Consider the following 24,777-nt stretch of genomic DNA (forward strand, 5'->3'; position numbering starts at 1 on the left):
TTGTTAATTTGGTCTAATTTTTTTAAAAACAGTTGAATTGTTTTTTTTAACTAAAATACTAATTAAAATGTTAAATTTTTAAACATGACAAATCACATAGGATTGGGAGTCTATGCATACTTTATACTTTTTTTTATTTCTTTAATACCCTTATAATTTTTAAAATTATTTGTTGATGTTGCATAGTATATTATTAGTATGAAATACATATAGACTGCTATACAATTTTTTATGTCAATATTTTTAAAAAATAAGTTAATATTTTTTATTTATATATTAATTATTTAATCTTATCTCTCATTTATATTCAAATAACACTGTCTATAAATATTTAACTTAGTCCGCGAGAGTTTTGATTTAATGTGATGTTGGGTTGATAAATAATTAAAAAAAATAAAGACAATTATTAAGTCAGCATGACGTAACAACACAAAAAAGTTTCAGTCATCAATAGATGTAGTTGTCATGAAACAAATGCGCTCACAATATGCGCCTAGCTAAATTCTTCTTCATAATCGTTTTTCTTTTTTTCTTACAAGGCAAGTCATACATTCATCTATAGATAAATAGAAATGAGAAATCGATAAATAAAATAAAGTACGGTACTAGTCCAAAATCAAAAGTCAAGGATCTTTATCATGGCCGACGGTATGGTAATGCCGTCAAAAAACTAATAAATTTATTGAAGCAAAGAACGTACGGCTTCAGAGGTGGAGGCTGCGGCTGCGCCACCCGTAAAGGTTTAAGGAAGGGGAGTTCAATTGGCTAGAAAAAACAAAAATCGCCGTCGCCGGGGATCGAACCCGGGTCACCTGCGTGACAGGCGGGAATACTTACCACTATACTACAACTACCTGATGGAGGAGGGTGTCAAATATGCCACTCAAGTAAAGATAATTACTATAATTCAAGTCCTATCTTATATAATATATAGGTAAAATATTTATGGGTAAATTACACCAGGGTCAATAAATTATTACTAAATTTATGCTTTGGTCAATAAACTTTAAAATGTTATAAAATGATCACTAAACTATTCAAAGGGTTAGTTTTTATTTAAGTTACTGATCTATTCCAAAGTTTTTATTTAAGTCAATAGGTTGTTAGATTTTTTTTAAAGTTTAGCTAACAAGCTCTAAGCGATGATTGGATAACCGATACGATGGATAAGTACCTATTCACGAGTAAAAAAACATACATTAAATCCAAGTTGAATGGATGGTCAGTGTTTGAGATTGGAGAAGAAAGCTATTTAGATTTTGGTTCGCAGATTTATGATGTTCAAAATTGTTTCATAAAAAAAATTAACTATAAAAAAAGAGAATGAGAACTTTTGATTGGTGCAAGTAGTGTAAATAAATAATGCCATACAACAATAACTTTAATAGTCAAGTGCCTTAAATAAAAATTTTTAAATAGTTTAATGCCTATTTTGTAATTTTTTAAAATTTAGTGATCAAAACATAAATTTATTGATAGTTTAATGATATTTGATGTATTTTACGCATTTTAATCAGAAAACTTGATGATAATTTTCCTAAATTTTTTCAAATTATAATAAAACAAAAACAACAATTACAATAACAGGATAAAGTAAGCTCCATAAAGAGTGGCGCCAAAAGACTAAAATGAAGGACACTTGGCAGTTGACAGTTAACAGTTGAGCCATTTATCCCTTTTCTTCTTCTTCAATGGGGTTCGTCTGTGGTTCTTTGCTCCACCCTTTTATCTCCATAACAATGGCTTCCCCAACTCCAAGCCAATCATTGCCTAAACCCTTTTCCTTCAAGCCCACCATTGCCATTTCTTCTTCCATGGTTAGCCCAACAAGTTCTTCTTCGTCCTCTTCCACTGGTTCCTACAGTCCCCGCTGGGACAACTCCATTCTTCGACAACCGACCACACCGTACGATTCTCCTCCTGAGATACTCCGCCATTGGATCGAACTCCAACAACCTCTAGCTTCTCACGGTAAACGATTCAGTCAGTACTTTTTTCAAACAGATTGTGGGTATGTAATTAATTTTATTGATTAATTTTTGTTCCAGATAGATTTACTGTGGCATCATATAACATATTGGGAGATAGAAATGTTTCAAAACATAAAGATTTGTACCTAAATGTTCCTTCAAATTACATAAGATGGGGTTACCGGAAAAGGGTTTTATGTGAAGAAATAATGAGATGGAACCCAGATATACTCTGTATGCAGGTAAGCATTTTCTTGTGTATTTATTTAAATTTCTTCATACTTTTCAATTAAAGGGTACTGTGGTTTTATTGCCCTAGGAGGTGGATAAGTACTTCGATCTAAGGAACACCATGGAGAAGGCAGGATATGTTGGGTCTTATAAGGTTAAAATTTGCTGTTGGTGGTTTGTTTTTGTTTATGCATTTTAGGAAAAAAAAGTTATTATCAGGAAAAACTATGAGATTTGACATGAAATTCATTGGCAGCGACGCACCGGAGATAATGTTGATGGGTGTGCTACATTTTGGAAACCTGACAAGTGAGGAAGTTGTAGCAACTTTGATGAATGTTTCTGAAAAGTTGACTTGTGTGATTATATATTGTTTTCTTCCTTTCTATGGTTAGGTTCCGATTGTTGGAGACGGAAAGCATCGAATTTAAGGGATTCGGTCTTCGTGATAATGTTGCTCAGCTTTCTGTTTTTGAGGTAGGCATGAATTAACACTGGTGTGTCTTTATGGTTCAAATTTATATATTTATATAAATATAAATATATTGGTGTTTGTAAAATGTTGAATTAATTCCTTACTGCAATTTTGCTCAGGATGTTTGATTTCAAGCCTTCTTTTCAATACTTACAATCTTATAGACATTTCAAACTAATCTTGATTCTTCTTTCTCAGTTAGAATTTCTTAATATGATATAATAATATCATATGATAAGCATATCACACTATGAAAGATTAGTATTAGTATTGTCATCCTCATATGTGTATCACACCATGAAAGATTATTGAAGATTAAGCCTTCACATAGATTCTGTTTCAACTTGATAATCATGTTTCTACAAAGAATTTGCATCATACTTAAAATAAATGCCATTGTCTTTTTTAACATGTTCATATTGCCTTATGCTGTTCATAGAAGAGTTGTTTTCCTTTCTATATTTGACTCCATTACATACAGACAGATGTGCAGAGTTGAATCTAGAAGACTAGTTGTTGGTAACATTCATGTGCTTTATAACCCAAGCCGGGGAGAAGTAAAGTTAGGCCAAGTAAGTCTCTTTATGTTATTTATATAAAAAGTCATTGTTCTATAACCATGTTTTTGAACCAGCATGAAATATACTTACTTAAATTTGGTTCTTGGAGTTTATTTGTATGCCTTTGCAAGAAGCATGTCTTGTTCAAATGGCACACAAAAGATAATGAAGCTACTCATTTAGATGCTAGCATCATTTCCTTGATACATAGTTCATTCTTTGATTTATGTCCCTTCCTTTATTGATGTTCCTCTTTGTAATATAGTGTATTAGATATTTGCAGGTGTTAACGGTTTGTCATTGATATTTTACTCATCTAGATTCGTTTTCTCTCTTCGAGGGCACAATTACTCTCCAACAGATGGGGGAATGCCCCAGTTGTACTTGGGGGTGATTTTAATAGCACTCCTCAGGTGTGCATATAAACTTCATTCTGTTTAAATATCATACTTTTAGCACCTGCAATTATTCTTCTTGATAAATACTGATCATTTCAATGTTTATGACAGAGTGCAATATACAAGTTCTTGTCAACATCAGAGGTAAGATTCTGTAGCATTTTTATCTATGAACATTGTTCTGTCACAAGGTTCCTTTCTCCATAGTATGCCAGTGATGGTTGATAAATCTAATCATATATAAACATATTGCATGTTCTTTCTTTTGCAGCTTAACGTCAGGTTGTGTAACAGAAGAGAATTGTCGGGTCAGAGAAGTTGCCATCCCTCTGAAGTTTTGGGTGGTAACGGAGAATCAAGAAGTTCAATTTCTGTTATGGACAGGTAATTTTTTCCCTTTCAACACCCTATCCTTTTTATCTTTGGTTAAACAGCCTATCTTTGGTTCCATCTTGTGTATGTTTGTGCATCTATACATATATGCGATAGAAATGTTGCATATGTAAAATTTTAATACGAATTAAAGTTTCAATACTAAAAAAACCTATAGTCCAACTACAGTAATTAAAGTAAGTATATAATTACTTCATATTGCAAAAGGAAAACATAAGATTAAATACAATTTATAGTGTACAATGTAATGGTTTAACATTTTCTTCTTTCTTATAAACATATAATAAAAAGATATTAACACAATAATCAATGGAATATATGCCTTTAATTCATTGAAAAGGTAATAGAGAGAGTTAAGCTAATAAAATGAATGAAGTTTAGAGTAAAAGTTCTATTGAATTTATCATATCAATTTATAAATTCTACAAAAGGGGAAGTCAAATTAAAAATTCTTGGAGGGAGGGGGCGGGGGAAATATAAATTTATCATATTTTGGGTAATAATATAATACCTCGAAAGGTTCCTAAAGTAACTACAAAGAATTTTGGAGGCCAAGGCCCCTACTTAACCCTTCTAAAATTGTCTCTAAATGCATCTCTTTAGAAAAATTGGACGAAACCCAATCGTTCTTATGGTTGGTAGGGGTGAGCGTTTGATCAAATCGAGTAAAAAAATTTCAAGTTAATCAAGTTGATATTCATATTTTATCATCCTAACTAGATTTGAAATTTCCTCAAATCAAGTCAAGTAAAATGAAATTTAAGTCGAATCAAATAAAGTAAAATTGTTCAAGTTAAATTAAAAAAATTAAACATGTCAAGCTAAAATATTGTTACAGTATAATTAATTTCATGTTAGAGTAGATAAATTTGAAACCATTTCAAAGCAAAAGAAAAAAAAAGATAGTTTAGTATTGTAAACTTGAATCATTAATTAACCTATTTAGAACACAAAATATTATTTTATAATTTTTTTAAAAATTTTTAACTTTATATATTCTTTAAAGTTTTTTTTTAAATTTTCATACTTTTTTTAAAATATAAATTTTGGTATTTTTATAAATATTTTGAATTTTTTTTTGTATTTTTTGTTCTGAGAGTGACCAATTCGCTCATTTTCAAAATTTATAGGGATCAAAGGGGTATTTACACCAATCTATTATTAGAATTATTCAAGTTACTGAAATTGTAAAATTCAATTGACTCAAACTCAAAACTTGAATTATTTTTTCGAGTTGACTTGAAAAAATCGAATAAGTTGATTCAATCAACTCAAAATTCGAATTTTTATTTTTATTTTTTCGAATCAAATTAAGTTTTGCTTAGGATGGAGTGTCGTTGCTTAGAGGAAGTAGTGGCCATCTATTTGAGCATTTAGTAAAATTTCAGTATAATTCACACAGACACAAAAAAACTATGTTTAGTTGTTTTTCTTGGAGTCTGTCGTGTTAAACTTATACTTCTTCTTCTAATTGTAATTTTCAATTAATAGAATTCGATACTTTCTCATTTCAGAGTTTTGAATGATTGTTGGACTGTTGAGGAGGTTAAAGCTGCAACTGGAACTGCTAATAGCCATTTAGTTATGCATCCATTGCAGCTTAATAGCTCCTACGCCACAGTGAAGGTATAGACGGACGCATTTATATATATATAGACATGCACAAAGAATTAAACAGTTCTGTATCATTATCTTTCAGCTCCTATTTGCGAAATTTGTAACAGTTAATATTATCATTTTCTCAGGGTTCTACAAATACAAGGGACTCCAACGGTGAACCTTTAGCCACTTCCTACCACTCTAAGTTTCTTGGAACTGTTGACTATTTATGGTACAAGGCTTTCTGGAATTTTGTACTTGCAATTTTAATGACATCGTATCAAAGCTTAAGGTTGCTTGACTTGGTACAGGTACTCGGAAGGCGTTCTACCTATTAGAGTTCTGGATACTCTTCCAATTGATATTCTCACGAGGACTGGTGGCCTTCCATGCAAGGTAAGACCAATATATAACTAACTAAACTGCCATGTTCTTTATGAGTCGTAGCTAATCGACAATTTATTATTACATATTTATCTGTAGCATCGTTTTTGTCTTCGGAGGGAGACAGTTGGAATAGAACAGTATGATGGAGCATTATGTTGCTTCAACTCTTCATTTCTCTTAATGCATCCCACATTGGGTTAAATCACTATTTGGGGTCTGAACTTGGTAACTATTTTCACTTTGAGGCCTGAACTTTTTTTGTCTAAGTTAGTCCCTAAACTTGGTTATTATTTTCATATTGGAACTTGAACTTGGCAAGCGTTCTTACATTGGGGCCTGAACTTTAGGGTTTCCAATGAAATTTCATGGATTAACTTAGACAAAAAAAAAAAAAGTTCAGGTCTCGGTGTGAGAATAATTACCTAGTTCAGGGCCTAACTTGGACAAAAAATGTTCAGGCCCTAATATGGGAACGATTGTCAAATTTAGGGCATAATTTGGACCAAAATAAGTTTAGGCCTCAATATAAGAATAGTTGTCAAGTTCAGGCCCCAAATAGTTATTTAACTCTCCCACATTTTCAGCATGGGGCGTGGGAATATGACCCTCTACGGACCCTCGTAAATATGAAAAAACTTTCGAAAAAAGTTGGACATATCTGTTTCAGACTCACACTTTTGAAAACATAGTTGTTAAGCTTTTAATGTTGCCGTTGAATGCCCTTCCGGTTATGTAAGGGACTCATTAGGATGAATTGATGAATGCATTTTGTTTTCATTTTCAGCCATCAAATGATAAATGCCTATGCATATGATTTGAAGTTCGAAGCTTCAGATGGTATTGCATATGTTTTGGTGCCTTCAAATAGTTTCCTTTTCATCTGTTGAAGTGTGATGATTTGAGCATATTAATCTCATATTCATTTCCTATCTGACCCTTGTTCTGTTATCATACAGAAAATCGGAAGCGATCATTTGGCCTTGGTTTCTGAATTTGCCTTCTCTAAAAGTACCATAGAAGATGATAACCTGACTACACCAGCAGTCCTTTGTTTGGATTAAATCCCCTAATCCGACTCCAAACACAAAAACATACCGGAGTTATAAACACTGGCGTATTTAGTCTTGGTTGGGACGATCAACGTCAGATGTGGGTGATAACTGATAACTATGCTCTGACACATATTAAAGGTTGCATGAGCTTTATTAGCAGTCAATATATCGACATGAGATATATATACGTGATCTGCAGGTACGATTGCTTTTGTTGCTTTCACGGAAAATGTGTTGTGTAAATAAAGCTTCCTTTGCTTCAGAAAAGTAATTACAAAATAAGGCTTCCTTTTTCAGCATATGCAGATTTTGTTTTTCTATTTATTGTCTGAAACAAGTCGAGGGAGAGAGTGGGTGACATTAAATATTGGACCATCCATGTGCACGTCATCCTCATATGTTACAATATATATTTTTTATGATATGGATTTATATTTGGTTAGTGAATTAAATAATGTCATCACATCATCTGATTCAATAATCACTTAGTTTCCTATGTTAACAGTGGATCAAATTTGACAAATTTAGGGGTTAATATGTATATTAAGCCGAAATTAAAATAAGGTATTTATAGGTAAATATACTGTACAATTTATTATTTCTAGTGGGGTAATGTTTTAGACAAACTTAATTGTTTTTCTAAAAGATTGAAAGCAATGTTTACCTACTCATTTTAAAAACAATCACAGTCATGCTTATTTTATTTTTTTAATTTATTTTCTAAATTAAGGTTATAATGTTTGATATATATATATGAAAAAAGTGCTAATAAAAATTTCCATAAACGGTTTGCTTCCCTAGTCACTTTATTAAACATCTCGTGAACTGTAAGTTATTAGTTTTCAAAAATATTTTTTGAAAACAATATTTATTTACTTATTTTAAACAATAATAAAATAATACATCTACATTCAAAGGAAAAGTAATTCCTAGTCTTTTTTATTTTTTTGATAAAAGATTCCAAAGTCAATTATTATTTTTGGTCAATATGATGATAAAAACTTGCATTAATTAAAGTTTCTAGTTGAGTTTGAATAAACCATTCTCCCGTTAGAAAATAAATTTTAGTAAACTTTAATTTCCAGTCAAATTAATCATGACAAAGGCATATGTTTACCCATTCAAATAAATACTTTTACATTTATATTATATTTAGAGTTAAATCAAATCATATTTATAAATTAAGGTAAAGTTCTTTTCTGGTTTTTAATTTATTAAATTTTAAATTCAAAATTTTTTATTGTATCAGCATTTAAATAAATATTAGATTATAATACACATAAAAATAATTATGCAATAAATATATATTTTTTAAAATTGTTGAAATAATAAAATTAATTATTTATTTATATTTCTCTAGATTTTATATAGAATTATAAAAGATAAAAAATCATCATAATAATACTTGTTATTTTGTAAACAAAGAAAGATTTTTAAAAATAATTTTCGAGTTGAAATCTAATTAATAGGTGATATCAATTTAGTTAAATTTTTAAATAATAATTTAGATATAAATATTTATAAATTGATAAGGGTAAACTACACATAAACTATTAGTAAGTTTGTGTTTTTGTCACTTAACTACAAAAAGTAACAAAATAGTTATTGAACTATTTTAAAGTTTTAATTTAAGTTGTTGGGATGTTAAGTTTTTTTTAAAGTTAGACTAATGAGCTCTAAGTCACGATTTGACAATTGATACGATGGATCAGTAGCCAACAATAAGTAGAAGAATATACTTTTAGTCCAAGTTGATCTAACTGCCAATATCGAAGATTGAATTAAAAAGTTATTTGAATTTTAATTTATAAATTCGTGATATTCAAAATTATTTTGTAAAAAATAATTAAACTATAAAAAAAAGAATGGGAACTTTTAATTAATATAAACAAAGCAAATAAAAAAAATCATACATCAATAATTTTAATAATTTAATGACTAAAATATAAAATTATTAATAGTTTAGTCATAGAGGTTGTAGTTTACCCAATTAACAAATAAATAATAATAAATGGAGTGATTTAGACTGTGTCAGGAAAGGTGCTCTGAACTTCCACGTCAAAAATAGACCCGCATTTTTCGTTTGGCGCTGCAACGAAGTCATCCTGTGGGACCGACACAATTATCTAATAAAAAATCCGTACCCTATCTGAGTCGTCCATTCTGACCAAAAAGTTCTGAGCCGTCTATTTCAATCTGGTAACGCTCCTGACTCATTTCCCCTCACTATTGCAGTCCACCGACGTTACCACTCTCATTTAAAAACTGGAGGATCTACCATGATACCCAATCATAATCCTCCACGTGGCTCCTCAGGGAAATATAATGGCGCGATGATTTGGAAAATGATATATAAACTTGATTACTTCGTACGGCAAGAATCGCCGGGTTGCCAAAAAGCAATCCCTCTTTATCAGCAGATTTCATTTCAATGATTTTCTAAACTTCCCCACACACTTTTCTCTTTTGTTTTCGTCTCCGTTTCGCCGATTCAAAATTCTTCCGATGGGATTTTGATTTTTTATTTTCTTTTTGGTATTTGCTGGAATCGAGAGATCGAAAATCGAAAAAAGGAAGAGCAAAAAGGAAGAGTAGAATTATGCGGCGTCTCGTTGACAGCGCCCTCGCTATTACAAAAGAGTGAGTTATCTTCTTTTTTTTTTATCGCTCTCCGTATATTTATACGTGTATTCGTATGCGCTGGTGTCGGATTTTTTTATTTTTTATTTTTGGGATATTATTTGATTGATTTCGGAATTTTTTTTAGGGATTAAGCTTAAGATTTTATCGGCATTATTTTCGGGAGAAGTAATTGGGAGCTTTTATTAGCTGAATCCAGTTCATTGAAACGGAAAAAAAGAGTAAATTTAGGGTTTGCTGAGTGTTGTTTTTATGAGAGTTTTATTAAATGATGATTTTGTTTTTGGAGTGTGGATCTTAATGGCGAAAGAAATTAAATAATTAGTTAATTACTTCTCTTGTTAGTTTGACGACTATGTTGATATTTGTTAATTTGTTTTAGAAAACCAAGAAAAAAGAACCTATGTAGTTCCCAAGTCTATGGCAATATTACCAGTATTAAATACTTATGGAGGAATTACGATGGGAAACTAATTTGGCTTTTTTTTTTTAATTATGTTAATGAATTAGTGATGGATAGATAATCGTGGAACTGGTTGAATTATAAATATTGAGAAAAAATGAAAATATTTAGTTCGATATTTGATGAACTATTCATGACCGGATTCACCAAAATCAATACTTGCAACATGTAATGTGATTAAGCATACACGTGATCAAAGAACATACATGAGTTATATTGTGTTCTCAAGTGAATTCCACAAGTTTGCGCGAAAGCTTGATCAACCCAAGGGCCATTTTAAGGTAGAGAGACCCTTGTGCTAGCAAGAGTAAGATGATGACCAAAATAAAACTCCCATTTGGACGAGTACTTCTTCGAGAGCTTTTATCATTTATTGGGTGTAATAATATGTTGGTAGGGATGATTGAAAAATAGGGGTGGAGTGTTGTCTCCTGTAAGTTAATTCTTTATAGAACAATTCTCCTCTTAGTGGCTAGGATAGAGAGAAAGCAAGATAGTTTGGCTAGTAAAAAGGTTAAGGCCAAACGCACTAAAGGCAGTGCGGCATAGCATGGGTATAAATACTCCTGCCCTTCTGCACTTTTAAGTCTTTCGATACTCTCAAGCCCTGTATTAACAATGTAATGACTAGGAATAACTTTTATGACTTTGATCCATAAAGATCTAATAGTTATAATTTTTTTATAATTCTTATGCAATTCCTTTATACACAATGGATTTAACCCAATTAGTACTTAGTAACTCTTACTTTTGTTTATTATGGATCACTGATTAATATGCATTATTGGTAGTATAGCTTTGATCAATTCCTGCCGAAGGAATATTGTTATTATGGGCAACCGACTTGTTTTTATTTCTAATGCAGATTGCTGAAGACTTTTATGTACGAGTCTTTGAACAATACTGCACGGTTGATAAATGGAGTATCAGCACTTTTATTGTCCGTTCTTCTTGGAAAGGCAAATATTCTCGAAGGTGTTCAAGGATGGGAGCTTAGGCCAACTTTTCATGGACCTCGGTTTCCACGCTGGATGGAAAAGTATGTTTTTTTTTCCCGAAGTGTTATGAGAAAAGAAATATGTCTTAAGTATCAAGGACTATGTTTTTCTTTTGTTTTAGCTATTTATGTGCTTAAGTAGACCCTTTTACCAAAGTGATTATCATTTAAGTTCATAGTTTTCTTGTTTTTTTTGGCCTTGTCTTTTCTTCACTATATTAATTATGGGAAGCACTAAAATATTAAATGGGAGAGCTAAAACAGAGTTCTGCTGACTTTTCTTGTTGGAGAAGTTTAGCGATGGTTGCTGGCACTAGTGTCTTTTTTCATCATTGGTTCAATGTACTTTTGTAGAGCCTATCCTAATTGGCTTCTTAAATGCTAAATATGTTTTTTTTTTTAAATTTCATTCTTTTAAGAATAATATTAAATGCTATTGCTTATGAAAATTGCCTACAAACACCTTTGATTTGGCTGGTCATGAAGACCCTTTTTTTTGGCATAACTGCAGAATCACAATGGTTTAAACATGAATGGATGTCATCAGAAATTTCTTAAATTCGTTGGTACTCTCTTTCTTAAATGGTCTAAAATCTGGAAGTTGCTCCTTTACTTTTCCCAGTCCTGTGTAAAAAAATTCGGGCATTGAATTGTTGAATTTATGATAAGCAATTATCTCCCTATAACAGCTTCTTTTCCATATTAAGTAATTCTAGTACCAATTAGTAGTTGACATTTTGACTTTTCTTGTTGACCGCAGTGGTGTTTCCTCATTCAACCAGTTCATTCATGAACTTTCTCTGGAGTCTGATACTTCAAGTATAGACTACTCTTCCGATGACAACAGTCTTGATGAGACATACCCTGCGTCACCATCATCTCATGGGTCAAGAAGCTCCAGGACAAACTTTTCTATCAATAATGCTTGGCATTGGACAGACTTGATGGCATGCATATTGTCATTGATTTTGTTACCTGCTAGGCTTCTGCTGTGGATGCCATTTCTTGTTTTCCGTTTGTTAAATATTTGGGGATCAAAGACTTCTTCAGATCCAGGAAGCCCCCATCTTAAGAATTTTCACTCCTTTAGGAACATGCACATCACCAAGGACCATGTTGTCAACCGCAGCATTGACAGGAGGCGTGGAGTCGTTGAGGTTTCTACAAGAACTTGCATCTTACTGCCTCTAGAAGTTTTCTGTTTTCATTGCCTCAGTCTATTTCCCTTATATCATTATTTTCTGCTTTGCATTGCCTCATTTTTGCCATTATTTTTTCATAGCTTTTACTTACTTTTTGTGATGCGATGACAATCAGGATCTTCATCTAGCAATTGAGATTTTCATTGAAGCTATATTTGATTTGCTTCACAAGACTGTGCATTGTGTGGTCTCCCCATCTTCAGCTTTTAGAATCTTCGGAAAATTGTTATCATCTGCAAGTGCTGGTGTTAAGGATGTTGACAATGATGTCTTGAATGCTTCAATTCCCCCAGTGACTCTTGAAGATAAAGATCCAGCTCCTACAGAAAGGAATCCTACTCTTCACCATGCTCTTAACACTGATGCTAGAACTTGTAAGGATATCATAACAGAGCTTGGGTAAGTGCAGTCTTATTTTTTATCTTTTTCTTTCCCTTTTTCCCTTCTATTACCTTGAAATTCTGCATATCTTTTGTTAGTTGCGTACTCATCTTCCTGTTTTAGGTACCCATACGAAGCCATTCATGTTACCACTGCCGATGGATATATCCTTCTTTTAGAAAGAATACCAAGGTATAATTGTTTGTTTTTCAGTTTCAGTTTTTCACTTTCTCTTGAATGCTATGATTCTTGATGCCTCTAATCTGATATTGCAGACGTGATGCACGGAAGGCTGTCTATCTACAGCATGGTATCTTTGATTCATCCGTGGGGTAAGTAACAATCTGCAGTCTTCCTGCCACTCTGCTGTGATTTCTTTGCTGGTGGTTCACTTTGTGGTTATGTATTATGCTGGTTTACAGGAATTATGACTTTTGCCCAATGCAAACTAGTGTTTTCTTAGGGATTATTTTAAGTGCTATTAATGATTTCATTTTAAAAAAGATGTCCATATTTAATAGTTCTACCATTTTACGCATTGAATGAATATTTTTTGTACTGTGGATACACTTTGATAAATAATATTACTTATATGTACCTGTCTTTTATATTACCTGAAGTCATCATTTTCTCTGAAGTACTCATGTCCAACAATATGGATGGACAATATGGATATAGGGTATGATCCGCCAAATATATGAAAAAAATGTAAACCTGTGTTGGACACGTGCCTATAATTGACACCTTCTCCCGTGTCTGGTTAACGTAGCCTTTCTCAATTATTCTTAAAGTAAAATAGAATTGGTTTGGGGCAGCACTTGCTTAGAAATCTATCTTATCTATTGAAAAACACTAATATATGCAAGTGATGCCTATGAATTTAGATCCCTCTCCTTATGGTATTGTGGTAAGCATTCTATATTGTCGGAGCCATATTAATTATTATCCTGATTACTTGTAATTTATTCCTTTCCCCCTTCTACTAAAATAGTTGCAATGTATTGGTTTTATGAGTTGATTTCTTTTTTGCAGTTGGGTTTCTAATGGTGTTGTTGGTTCTTCAGCTTTCGCAGCATATGATCAAGGTTTTTAATTATACTTGAGAGTATTTACATCATTCATAGAATACTAGAATAGCATAAAATTTCAGTGTAATGATGTTATTGCTGTAATTACAGGCTACGACGTCTTCCTTGGGAATTTGCGTGGTCTAGTCTCTAGGGGGCATGTGGATAAAAATATCTCCTCACGGAAGTAAGTAAATATATGATTTCACTATCAATATGTTTGATTTATTGTTTCTCAGACATTAAGTAAATATATGATTTCACTATCAATATGTTTGATTTATTGTTTCTCAGACATTAAAACCGGAAATTAAAACACACTATTTTGACTCAGATATTGGTGGTTCACAGTAAATGAGCTTGGGACAAAAGATATTCCGGCCATGGTAGAGAAGATTCATGAAATTAAAACTGACGAATTAAAAATGATTCAACCTGATGAAGAAACAAACGATGAGCAGCCATACAAACTCGGTGCAATCGCTCATAGTCTGGGTGGAGCTGTTATGCTGATGTATACTGTGACACGCTTGATTGAACAAAAGCCTCACAGGCTCTCAAGATTGACATTACTTTCGCCTGCGGGCTTCCATGATGAAACTATTTTTATTCTTACAGTGGCGCATTATTTTGTTGTTCCTTTGGGTCCGATTCTGGCGTTTTTCGTGCCTGCCTTGTATATACCGACCCGATTCTTCCGTATGCTGTTCAACAAGTTAGCTAGGGACTTCCATAACTACCCTGCTCTTGGTGGACTAATACAAACCGTACTGAGTTATACCTTTGGGGGAGATAGCTCGAACTGGGTTGGGGTGATGGGATTACCTCATTATAATATGGATGACATGCCAGGGCTCTCACTAGGTGTGATTCACCACCTTGCACAAGTAAAATGGAAGGGAAAATTTGTAATGTATGACCATGGGAATGCATCAGCCAATATGAAGGCTTATGGATCTCCGGTGCCAATAGACTTGGGTGAATATTATTCGCTTATCGATATCCCAATTGATTTGATCGCTGGGCGGAAGGACAAGATAATTAGTGCAGCAATGGTTACAAGGCACTACAAGTTAATGAAGAATGCAAGTGTAGATGTATCATACAAGGAATTTGAGTATGGACACTTAGACTTTACGAAATCGAACCAGGAAGACATCTTAGCTTACGTAATGTCTCGCCTACTGCTCGTGGAGCCTGCTCTAAAGCACCAGTCTAGCCAAAAGAAGACTCTGAAATTGAAGAAGAAAGGACAGGCTAGCTCTTAAAACTCCAATTTACTACTAAAACCATGCGTTTCCACGTGTCTTGTTGTAATTGAATATTGATGATAGTTCATAGATGCATGTTACTGTATGTTAGTTACTAGATTTATATGTCCTTAAACCCCCCCCCCAAAAAAATATATTTATATCATATATAGAGATATATTCTGACCGGGGAAGTCAATTGTTTAATTCAGTGAAAGTGGTGGTTACTGCTTGTTATCTATTTCTTTTCTTTGTGGGGCTTCAAAAACTAATTTGTAGGCTTTGCCTTTGGAAGAGGACGTTTTCTACTTGTATGGTTGTGCAGGTGGTCTTTGTTTTGGTGGAAGAGTGAATATTGGACTCCACATTATCTTACCACTTGGTGGAGCCATCTCAGCCTACCAGCAATGGTATATATCTGAAACCAGGTGTGAATGAAGGCTTTAAACACGTCTTTATCTTTTTGAAGAATTAAATATTGGGGTTAAATTCTATGCAAGTTGTGAATTTAGTGGTAAAAAATCTATGGGAGACATTTTACTAAGAGTTCGATCATACTTTGTCATATTTCCTTAAAAAATGAGTTAAATAGTTTTTGTACGATAAATAAGAGTAAATTAGTGTTTTTTTAATTTAAATTTCATCTATTTCTACTATTAAAACTTAGTTCTTGTACATCAACGTGTACCGGTACACGTGGCACTGTCATGTGTAATTGTTTAGTTATTTTGATCAGTCACGACAGTTTTTATGTAAAAATGGATGAAACTTTTAACAGAAAAAATTAGTTTGCTTTTTGATTTATTGTACAGCGATTAATTTCTCCATTTCTAAATAAATGAGACAAAATATACTCTAATTTTTAATATGATCTATACAATTTAATTTGATTTTTTTATTAGTATTAATATATTAAAAAGGTGATTCTTTGAATCGGTTTAAGCAAGGAAATCAGAAAATATAATTAAAAAGTAACTGGTTCATTTTATTTTTGTTAAAAAATATATTTAATCATATTTCAACTAATTTATTGTATCAGAAACTTTATTATAGTATATATGGGGTTATTTGGCAAACTATTAGAGCATCTGATAATAATCTTATAGTAATATATTAAGAGATATATCATTAAATCCAAATAAATAAATTGCACCAAAATCATGAAATGAAATGAAATGAAAATAATGTAATTAATTTAAAATTTAATGAAAATAATGTAAGAAGAAAATTGTGAATAACATCTCATAAAACATTTTACTAGCAAAGCCTTCTACTCCAAGATTGTGTTACTTAGGTTGCTTCCACTCCACGTCCAAAGGATATGGCAAATTCCAATATTCCAATCTTATCAAACCTTATCTTCTATATCCCATCAATTATTACTTATTTCATATATTTGTTTCAATCATGTCATCATATCCTCATATTTTAACACTCATTATTAACTCATTTTTTTTAATTTTAATTAGAATTATGAAAAACTAAAATTGAATTGTTATCCGAATAATCTGAAAGTTTGATAATTTCTTATTTTAATTAGTATTAAAAAAATAATTTCAATTTTAAGCTCAAAAATATATTTTTTTAGTTTTACCAATTTATTAGTTTCTATATCTTCGATTCTCATTATCTGTGTCGGTTTTAGTTCATTGAATCCAATTTTTTATTTTAGTCTACATTGTACTTATTCTTAATGTATTTGTATTGTAATAATTTAATTTTATTTGGTGGTTACTCAGACAATTCGTATGTAATAGTTTAGTCAACTTGATATAATGGGATTATGAATTTTCACTTGTTTATTTTATTAAGGGTAAATGATAAATTTAATATCTAACATCTATCTATTTGTCATTTTGACCCTAATATTTTTAAGTCACTTTGGATTTCAACTTTCAAAATTTTGTTAATTTTTTTCAAAAAACTTGACTAAATTACTTATTTTTTATAGTATTGATATGACATTTTACGTAACAATATATATGTAATTTATTGCAGATGTAAACATATTCTTGAGAAGAAATTTTAAATTTTTATGAAGTTTATATTAATTATTACATAAGTTAACACACTAGAGTGAAGTTCTTAAAGATTTAATTAATTTTTTATTTAAAAAATAATTTAATTTAATTAAATCTTAAAGATTGAAAATTAAAATAATTAAAAATTAGAATCAAAATTTTAAAAATAGAAGTTAAACTTAATACACATTTTCATACTAATACATTCTCTATTAAATAAATGCCTCCCAAAACTCACGTACTTGAGAACATTGACATCTATTTCACTTGCCTAATGAAAAACCAAAATAACCCTCAAACCGAATCATGAGGCACAAACAAAATTGAAATCAAGATTTTTTAGAAAAAAGGTAAAATTAAACAGAGTCCTAAACAATTTAAACTGAGTTTTAAAAAGGTTCTGTCGAAATCCAACCACGTTTAAAACCCCCGCATTTATGATCTGCAGTGCCGACCAAACATTATCCATATGAATGAGGATCTGACTCGACTTACCCCACGATTCCAGACTCAATTTAGCATCAACTAACATATTTTAATTTTAAAATTTACAAATAATAGTAAATATGTTAAAAATAATTAAATATATTTTAAGATAATAAAAACATACTAACGTGTTAAAAAAGTAATCAATAATACTCGTTTACGTGGGATCTCCCCCGTCCACTCCAAAACTCAAAATAACAGCCCCCTGCTCCGATATTAATTAACCGACTTATTTTCTTTTGACGCCAAATAATCGCCGTTGTAAAAACAATCCCTTATTTATCAATTTCATTCCTTCTCTTTACATTTTTTCTTTTCTAATTTTTTTTCCACCCAATACTCTATTCTTTTCTCTGTCTACGTCTCAGAATTCTACGCGTCCGATTTCGATTTTCTTTTTTAATTGTTCCTAGTTCTGGAAATCGACAGATCGAAATTGTTGTATGTCGGTGGCATTATGCGGCGATTCGTTGACAACGCCCTCGCTGTTACCAAAGAGTGAGCCCTTCTCTTTTTACCTGTCCTTGTATATATACGTGTATGCGTGCGTGTATTTTGGTACATGCATGTGATGAATCGGTTTTCTGTATTTATTTCGTTGTGCGATCATTTTGCTTGCCTATAGAATTTTTTTTTTGGAGATTATTTGATTGATTTGGGGTTTTAGAGGGACCGTTTTTAGGATTTTTATTGGCATTTTTTTTTGGGAGAAGTAGTTGGGAGCTTTTATTAGCTGAATCAAGTTCAAGGAAAAAAAGGGGGAGGGGGAGATCATTTATGGAATCTCCCGTGTTTTCTTTTTTACATATCGGAGTTCTTTTTAATTGAAGCATTCTGAATTGTTATTGTTGCCAAAAGAAGCAAAATAATTACTTTATAATCAAATTGACCCTAATTACCTAATTGTGGAAACCATTTTTCTGAAATAAATAATCAGATGAATTTACTGAAAATATTTAATTTCTTAATTTTTAGAATACGAAGAAAAAGAACCTAGTTTGTAAGCTTAAATAATTTACAATGTTAAATATATATTACTATCCAGAATTAGTTATGGGTAGATGATATTGGGGCTGGTTGAATTTAAAAAAAAAATTGTTGAAAAGCATCTCTTTGGCTGGTTATTGATGACATTAGTAGTTTTTGTTCCTTTTTGTTCTGTTTTGAAGCTTTCTTGAGGCTCCTCCCTTTGAAGCTTGGTGCCATTCAACCTTTTGAACTGCATTTGAGGCTTCTCCTTAACCTTTTTTTTTATACGTAGTATGATGATGATCTCCTTGTGATTGTTGTGGTAATTTATTTGCTTTGCTTGTTCTAAACATCATTCAATTATAATGTATATTTGTTTCCACCCCTTTAGTAAGAGCTAGTTACTGTAATTCATTTCCTAAAGCTTTGGTTATTGGCTCCTTTACTATTTGTTCTTTGATTTGGTTTTATTTTTTTTACTTGCATTGAAAAAAGAGAAGCAAAAATGCCCCCCAAATGTTTCGCTAGTTTTTTTTTCATCATGTTAGAAGATGAGTAACTGATTTGTTTTAATTTTTATGCAGGTCAGTGAAGACTTTTACATATGAGTCTTTGAACAATATTGCAAGGTTGATAAATGGAGTGTCTGCACTTCTATTGGCCATTCTTCTTGGAAAGTCGAATATTCTTGAAGGTGCTCAAGGATGGGAGCTTAGGCCAACTTTTCATGGACCTCGGTTTCCACGCTGGATGGAAAAGTATGTTTTTTTAGTTTTGATGTGAGAAAACATTGCTGAAGTATCATACTTGCCACTTGTAAGCTTAAGTAAAACCTTTTGCTAGCGTGGTTTAATTCATTGACATCATCATTTAAGTTCATAGTTTGCTTCTTAGTTTTGGCTTTTTCTTTGCTTTCTATCAATTATTTATTGGAGAACTAAAAGATTAAATGGGAGAGACTAAACAGGTTCTGATGATTTTCTTGTCAAGATGTTCTGCTGGAGAAGTTTATTTTTTGCTTGCTGACACTAGTGTGTTCTTACATCATAGGTCCAATGTACTCCTATAGAGCCTCTGCTAGTTGGATATAAATATATAATTATCCTGTTAATGATATGACTATATTGAATGTTATCGCATATAAAATTTGCCTATGGCAGCTTTTATTTGGCTGGTCATGGTATGTTGCATGACTGCAGAAGCACAATAGTTTAAATAGAAAGTGGTGTAATCAGAAAATTCTCAGGTTTCCTTCTCTTTTATTTGAAATTGTCATATGAAAAAAAGGGGGGGGGGGAAGAAAAAGAAAAGGAACTACAGATAGGAGTGGGACCCCCGCCCCCTCTCTTTCTCTTTGAGAAACTTAGATTCCTTGATACTACTATCTGCAAAAAGAAACCAAAGTAATAGGATCCATGATGCTACTGCATGCATAAAGAAGCAATGGTAATTTTGTTGCTGCTTGACAATATGTGTTCATGGGCTAAAATCTGAAAATGCTCCTCTTTCTCAATCCTAGTGGTGGAAAAAAGAAAGAAAAGAAAAAAAGACGCACTGATGCACACACACAGAAGAAGATAAATTGTTGAATCTGTGATAAGCAAGTGTCACTCTATACAGCTTCTTTACCATATTAGCTGATTGTAATACCAATTAGTCGTTGACATTTTGACTTTTCTTATTTGTCATAGTGGTGTTTCCTCATTCAACCAGTTCATCCATGAGCTTTCTGTGGATTCTGATTCTTCAAGTGTAGACTATGCTTCTGCAGAAGATGAACCTGATGAAATATACCGTTCAACACCTTCATCACCTTTATCTGATGGATCAGGAACCTGCAGGACAAGCACTCACATCAATCATGATCCACACTGGACAAACTGGGTGGCGTACATATTTTCTTGGATTTTGTTACCTGCTAGGTTTTTGCTGAGGATACCATTTCTTCTTTTCCGTTTGTTAAGTAGTCGGGAATCGAAGGCTTCTTTGGATACAGGAAGTCCCCATCCTAGGACTTTCCATCCCTTTAGGAAAGTACACAGCTCGAAGGACCATGTTGTCCAGCGCACCATTGACAGGAGACGTGGAGTCATTGAGGTTTATACGAGGACTTACATCTTACTGTCTCTTGAATTTTTCTGTTTCCATCACCTTTATTATGATTTTTCCTTAGCTTTTTACTTAACTCACTGCTATGCTATGCCAATCAGGACCTTCATCTAGCAATTGAGATTTTCATAGAAGCCATATTTGATATGTTCCACAAGGCTGCATATTTTGTGTTCTCCCCGTTCGCAGCCTTCAGAATCTTTGGAAAATGGTTCTCATCTCCTAGTGCTGGTGATAAGGATATTGATGATAATGTCTCAAATGCTTCAGTTCCCACTGCTACTCTTGGAGCTAATGATCCATCTCCTAGAGAAAGGAATCTTACACTTCACCATACTCTTAATACTGATGCGCGGACTTGTCGAGATGTCATAACAGAGCTTGGGTAAGTGCAAGGTTATTTTCAAAATTTTCTTTCCTTTCTTCCCCTTTTTTGCCACAGTAATTCTGCTTATGTCTGTTTCTTACCCAATGTTCCTGTTTTAGGTATCCATATGAAGCTATTCATGTCATCACTTCTGATGGATATGTTATCCTTTTAGAAAGATTACCAAGGTATAAGTGTTTATTTTCTTTTAAGATTTTCTCTCCTGTTTGAATGCTATGGTTGTTGATGCCTCTGGTCAAATATTGCAGGCGTGATGCACGGAAGGCTGTCTTTTTACAGCATGGTATTTTGGATTCGTCTATGGGGTAAGTAACAACCTGCAGTCTGCCTACCCTCCTCTCTGATTCCTTTGTTGGTTGCTTGCTATGCACTAGATTAAGCTACATGCTTGACCCATTTGTGAGGGCAGTTCTTTGTGGGTTTTTCTGATATCATTTGTCTGTAACTGGTATTATATTGGTCATTTTTCCAATGGTTTTCTGGGAATAGTTAATTGACAGCCCTGAACCATTATATTGGTCACTAGTATTTTGGATGATAACATTTATCTGTATTTGAAAATTGGGTTCTCAAATATTATTGCATTGGTAATCGAGTAAACTTATTTGTTCTGGTAGTCTAATTGATGGCTGACTCTTTGTTTAACAGTTTCAGGCATTAGCCCCGGTAAATACAATAATATTATTCATTAAGCAAGGGTTTTGGTCTAATGTTTTTTTTTTTGGAGGAAAAGAGTATCAGGAAAGAAATCTGTTTCTGACATTTGCTTTTTAGTGTAATGGTTTTTTTCAGAGGAAACGAAAAAGATTTCTTTCTTGATAGTTCCACTATTTTATGCATTGAAGGAATCATTTCAGTCATTATTCTTTGAATACTACTTAATAAATAGTATTACTGAGTTCTTGTGTGTCTGATTTTGCCACATTAGACTGGAATAAGTTGAGGAAGAGGATCCGTGTACCTATCTCAGCTATTTTTAAATTAATATCGAATCATTTTCGGTCAGCATCTATATGTGAATATCACATCTATTGAAGACTTGAATGCATGCATGTAACATCAATGAACATAATCCCTTTTATTATTATCCTTGTTGAAACCTTAATATTTATTATCCCAACTAATTATAACTTTTTCCTTTTCCCTTTTTACTAAAGTATTTCATTTGGGTAAGTTCTTATGTATTGATCCATGTGAGCAGTTGGGTTTCCAATGGCGTTGTTGGTTCTCCAGCTTTCGCAGCATTTGATCAAGGTTTATTTCAGACTTGAAACTATTTTTGTCATTTATGGTATAAAATTGCAGTGAATGATGTTATTGCTTGAATTACAGGCTATGATGTCTTCCTTGGGAATTTTCGTGGTTTAGTCTCTAGAGAGCATATGGATAAAAATATCTCCTTAAGGCAGTAAGTGACTATGATTTCTCTGTCGATATCTTTCATTTATTGTTTATCAGACATTGAAACTGGAAATTGAAGAATGAAATATTTCAACATGATTTCTCCTGTTAAATGTGATCACTAGGTGGGAGCGATTTATCCTTCCGAAAACTGTTTATCCTCCTTTTAGTTGTCACTAAAACACACTATTTTGACTCAGATATTGGCGATTCTCCATAAATGAACACGGGACAGAGGATATTCCAGCTATGATAGAGAAGATTCACGAAGTTAAAACTGCTGAATTGAAACTTAGCCATCCCAATGAAGAAACAAATGATGAGCAGCCATACAAACTTTGTGCAATCTCTCACAGCATGGGTGGAGCTGCTATGCTGATGTATGTTATAATACGCCGGATTGAAGAGAAACCTCACAGGCTCTCAAGATTAGTTTTGCTTTCGCCTGCAGGCTTCCATGATGAGACCAGTTTTTTATTCACAGTGGCGCACTATATATGTCTTCTTTTGGCTCCTATCCTTGCACTTTTTGTGCCTGCCTTATATATACCCACCAGGTTCTTTCGGATGCTGTTCAACAAGTTGGTCAGGGACTTCCATAACTACCCTGCCGTTGGGGGACTGGTTCAAACTATATTGAGTTACGGCTTCGGTGGAGATAGCTCAAATTGGGTTGGGGTGCTGGGATTACCTCATTATAACATGAATGACATGCCAGGCCTGTCATTTCGTGTGATTCACCACCTTGCACAAATAAAGAGAACGAAGAAATTTAGAATGTATGATTTCGGGAGTAAAGCAGTCAATATGGAGGTGTATGGATCACCAGAACCAATAGACTTGGGGGAATATTATTCACTTATCGATATTCCGGTCGATTTAGTGGCTGGGAAGAAGGACCAGATAATCACTTCATCAATGGTTAAGAAGCACTATAGATTGATGAAGAATTCAGGTGTAGATGTATCATACAATGAATTTGAGTATGGACACTTAGACTTCACATTTGCCCACCACGAAGAACTCTTAGCATTCATGATGTCGCGGCTGCTGCTCGTGGAGCCTGATCTGAAGCGTCAGTCTAGTCCGAAAAAGGCTCTAAAGTTGAAAAAAACAGGGCAAGCTAGGTCTGGAGTCTCCTCCGATTGATCCATCATCGATCAAGTACGTAAATAACCATGCATTTCCATGTGTTTTAGCTTTTGTATTTGGCATGCATTTCCATGTGTTTTAGCTTTTGGATTTGGCATGTATCTTGTTGTATTGAATGTTTTGGATGCTTGGTAGATGCCTTTTTGTTGTACGTGAGTGAATAGTTGGATCATCAAATACATCTTTTACATCGTTGTAATTAGTGAAAGAGCCATTGCATTATATACATACATACATACATATGAAGCGCATCACACATTTTATATGCTTGAATATAAACCAAAAGAAATATATAGAAGATTCACTGATTGGTATATATATAAAAGGTTCTCTATACAATAGTTGTGATGTGATCTCATTGGATGCTTAGTTTTTTGAAGTTAAGCTTATCCTGCCGACATGTGATTTCCTGTACCTACGTGTACTGAATGTTTTGACTCGTTTCCTGAGAATAATCTGTATTTTGAACAGCAACATGTCACATAACTTGAGGCTTCATTTAAAGCTAGTAGATGTTCGGACCCATTTTTGGATTTTGCACTGAACCCTCTTACTCCAATACTTGCTCAAAAGAAACTCGGTTTTGGGGGGTTTTGTACTAAAAGTCAGATTAAATTTTGTTCCTTTTGCTCAAAAAATAGATAAATTAGTTTTTTTTCTTTAAATTAAAGAGTAAATTAGTTTTTTTTTTTAATTTTAACTATTTTACTGTTAAAAACTAACATGATTGACAAGAAAATTAGATAGTTACATGGGTTATGTATATTTCAAATAGAATTTTTAACTAATCTGAGGATTATTTTACCTATTTTTAATAAAAAAATAAAACAGAATACACTATAAGCAAATGGCCATTATACTTAGACTTGCCGTTTTTAAACAAAAAGTTAAATGAGTACATAAATGTATTATTATTTTTTTGTGGAGAATATGAGTGCATAAATGTTTTAATCATGAGTATGGTGGTAAATTTATAAACTTAAATGGTTAGATGGCTTCTCTGAATGGGTGGGACATGGAGAAAATCAATATGTTAACTTCTGTTTAAACTTAGATGGCTTGTGCTTTGAGCACGCTTGTGATAAAGTATTAAAGTGGAAAGTTTTTTTTTTTCTTTTATCATCATCACGACTTTATTTACCAATAATTATTTGAACGTCCCCACTTCCTTTTTGACTGAATATTT

The 24,777-nt window shown here is 32.6% G+C and overlaps 3 protein-coding genes across 4 annotated transcripts; all 3 read left to right on the forward strand.

The window, feature by feature from the left end:
* The first annotated feature begins 1,617 nt into the window (after nucleotides 1-1,617).
* Nucleotides 1,618-7,489, forward strand: LOC107923110 (carbon catabolite repressor protein 4 homolog 3). Its single transcript, XM_016853321.2, has 13 exons — nucleotides 1,618-1,971; nucleotides 2,049-2,212; nucleotides 2,290-2,355; nucleotides 2,458-2,510; nucleotides 2,597-2,678; nucleotides 3,162-3,248; nucleotides 3,557-3,649; nucleotides 3,746-3,778; nucleotides 3,906-4,018; nucleotides 5,542-5,653; nucleotides 5,773-5,858; nucleotides 5,938-6,022; nucleotides 6,970-7,489. Exons 1-13 carry the CDS (start codon nucleotides 1,692-1,694, stop codon nucleotides 7,072-7,074), a joined length of 1,359 nt encoding a protein of 452 aa, XP_016708810.1. The 5' UTR covers nucleotides 1,618-1,691; the 3' UTR covers nucleotides 7,075-7,489.
* A 1,714-nt stretch (nucleotides 7,490-9,203) lies between these two features.
* On the forward strand, nucleotides 9,204-15,306 carry LOC107924245 (lipase 1). The gene is made up of 9 exons (XM_016854597.2): nucleotides 9,204-9,705; nucleotides 11,034-11,207; nucleotides 11,926-12,322; nucleotides 12,483-12,766; nucleotides 12,872-12,940; nucleotides 13,024-13,080; nucleotides 13,781-13,833; nucleotides 13,927-14,002; nucleotides 14,150-15,306. Exons 1-9 carry the CDS (start codon nucleotides 9,665-9,667, stop codon nucleotides 15,081-15,083), a joined length of 2,085 nt encoding a protein of 694 aa, XP_016710086.2. The 5' UTR covers nucleotides 9,204-9,664; the 3' UTR covers nucleotides 15,084-15,306.
* A 2,432-nt stretch (nucleotides 15,307-17,738) lies between these two features.
* Nucleotides 17,739-23,793, forward strand: LOC107924352 (lipase member N). 2 transcript variants are annotated; one of them, XM_016854752.2, is made up of 9 exons: nucleotides 17,739-18,070; nucleotides 19,126-19,299; nucleotides 20,233-20,638; nucleotides 20,752-21,035; nucleotides 21,137-21,205; nucleotides 21,287-21,343; nucleotides 22,240-22,292; nucleotides 22,371-22,446; nucleotides 22,640-23,793. In XM_016854752.2, exons 1-9 carry the CDS (start codon nucleotides 18,030-18,032, stop codon nucleotides 23,586-23,588), a joined length of 2,109 nt encoding a protein of 702 aa, XP_016710241.1. In that variant the 5' UTR covers nucleotides 17,739-18,029; the 3' UTR covers nucleotides 23,589-23,793. The 2 variants fall into 2 exon arrangements, with proteins under 2 accessions (XP_016710241.1, XP_016710242.1); XM_016854753.2 differs by lacking the exon at nucleotides 17,739-18,070 and adding an exon at nucleotides 18,193-18,863.
* The last annotated feature ends 984 nt before the right edge of the window (nucleotides 23,794-24,777 follow it).

The sequence above is a fragment of the Gossypium hirsutum genome, chromosome A11 (assembly GCF_007990345.1).
Source record: "Gossypium hirsutum isolate 1008001.06 chromosome A11, Gossypium_hirsutum_v2.1, whole genome shotgun sequence".
NCBI classification, from domain to species: domain Eukaryota; kingdom Viridiplantae; phylum Streptophyta; class Magnoliopsida; order Malvales; family Malvaceae; genus Gossypium; species Gossypium hirsutum.

Excerpts from the sequence above, each read along its gene's own strand:
- LOC107923110 (XM_016853321.2), top strand. The coding sequence starts at position 1,692 with ATGGGGTTCGTCTGTGGTTCTTTGCTCCACCCTTTTATCTCCATAACA. Across the intron at positions 2,213-2,289 it reads CAGATATACTCTGTATGCAG|GAGGTGGATAAGTACTTCGA; the intron begins GTAAGCATTTTC and ends TTATTGCCCTAG. Across the intron at positions 5,654-5,772 it reads GCTCCTACGCCACAGTGAAG|GGTTCTACAAATACAAGGGA; the intron begins GTATAGACGGAC and ends TCATTTTCTCAG.
- LOC107924245 (XM_016854597.2), top strand. The coding sequence starts at position 9,665 with ATGCGGCGTCTCGTTGACAGCGCCCTCGCTATTACAAAAGA. Across the intron at positions 9,706-11,033 it reads GCCCTCGCTATTACAAAAGA|ATTGCTGAAGACTTTTATGT; the intron begins GTGAGTTATCTT and ends TTTCTAATGCAG. Across the intron at positions 13,081-13,780 it reads ATCTTTGATTCATCCGTGGG|TTGGGTTTCTAATGGTGTTG; the intron begins GTAAGTAACAAT and ends TCTTTTTTGCAG.
- LOC107924352 (XM_016854752.2), top strand. The coding sequence starts at position 18,030 with ATGCGGCGATTCGTTGACAACGCCCTCGCTGTTACCAAAGA. Across the intron at positions 21,206-21,286 it reads CTTTTAGAAAGATTACCAAG|GCGTGATGCACGGAAGGCTG; the intron begins GTATAAGTGTTT and ends CAAATATTGCAG. Across the intron at positions 21,344-22,239 it reads ATTTTGGATTCGTCTATGGG|TTGGGTTTCCAATGGCGTTG; the intron begins GTAAGTAACAAC and ends CCATGTGAGCAG.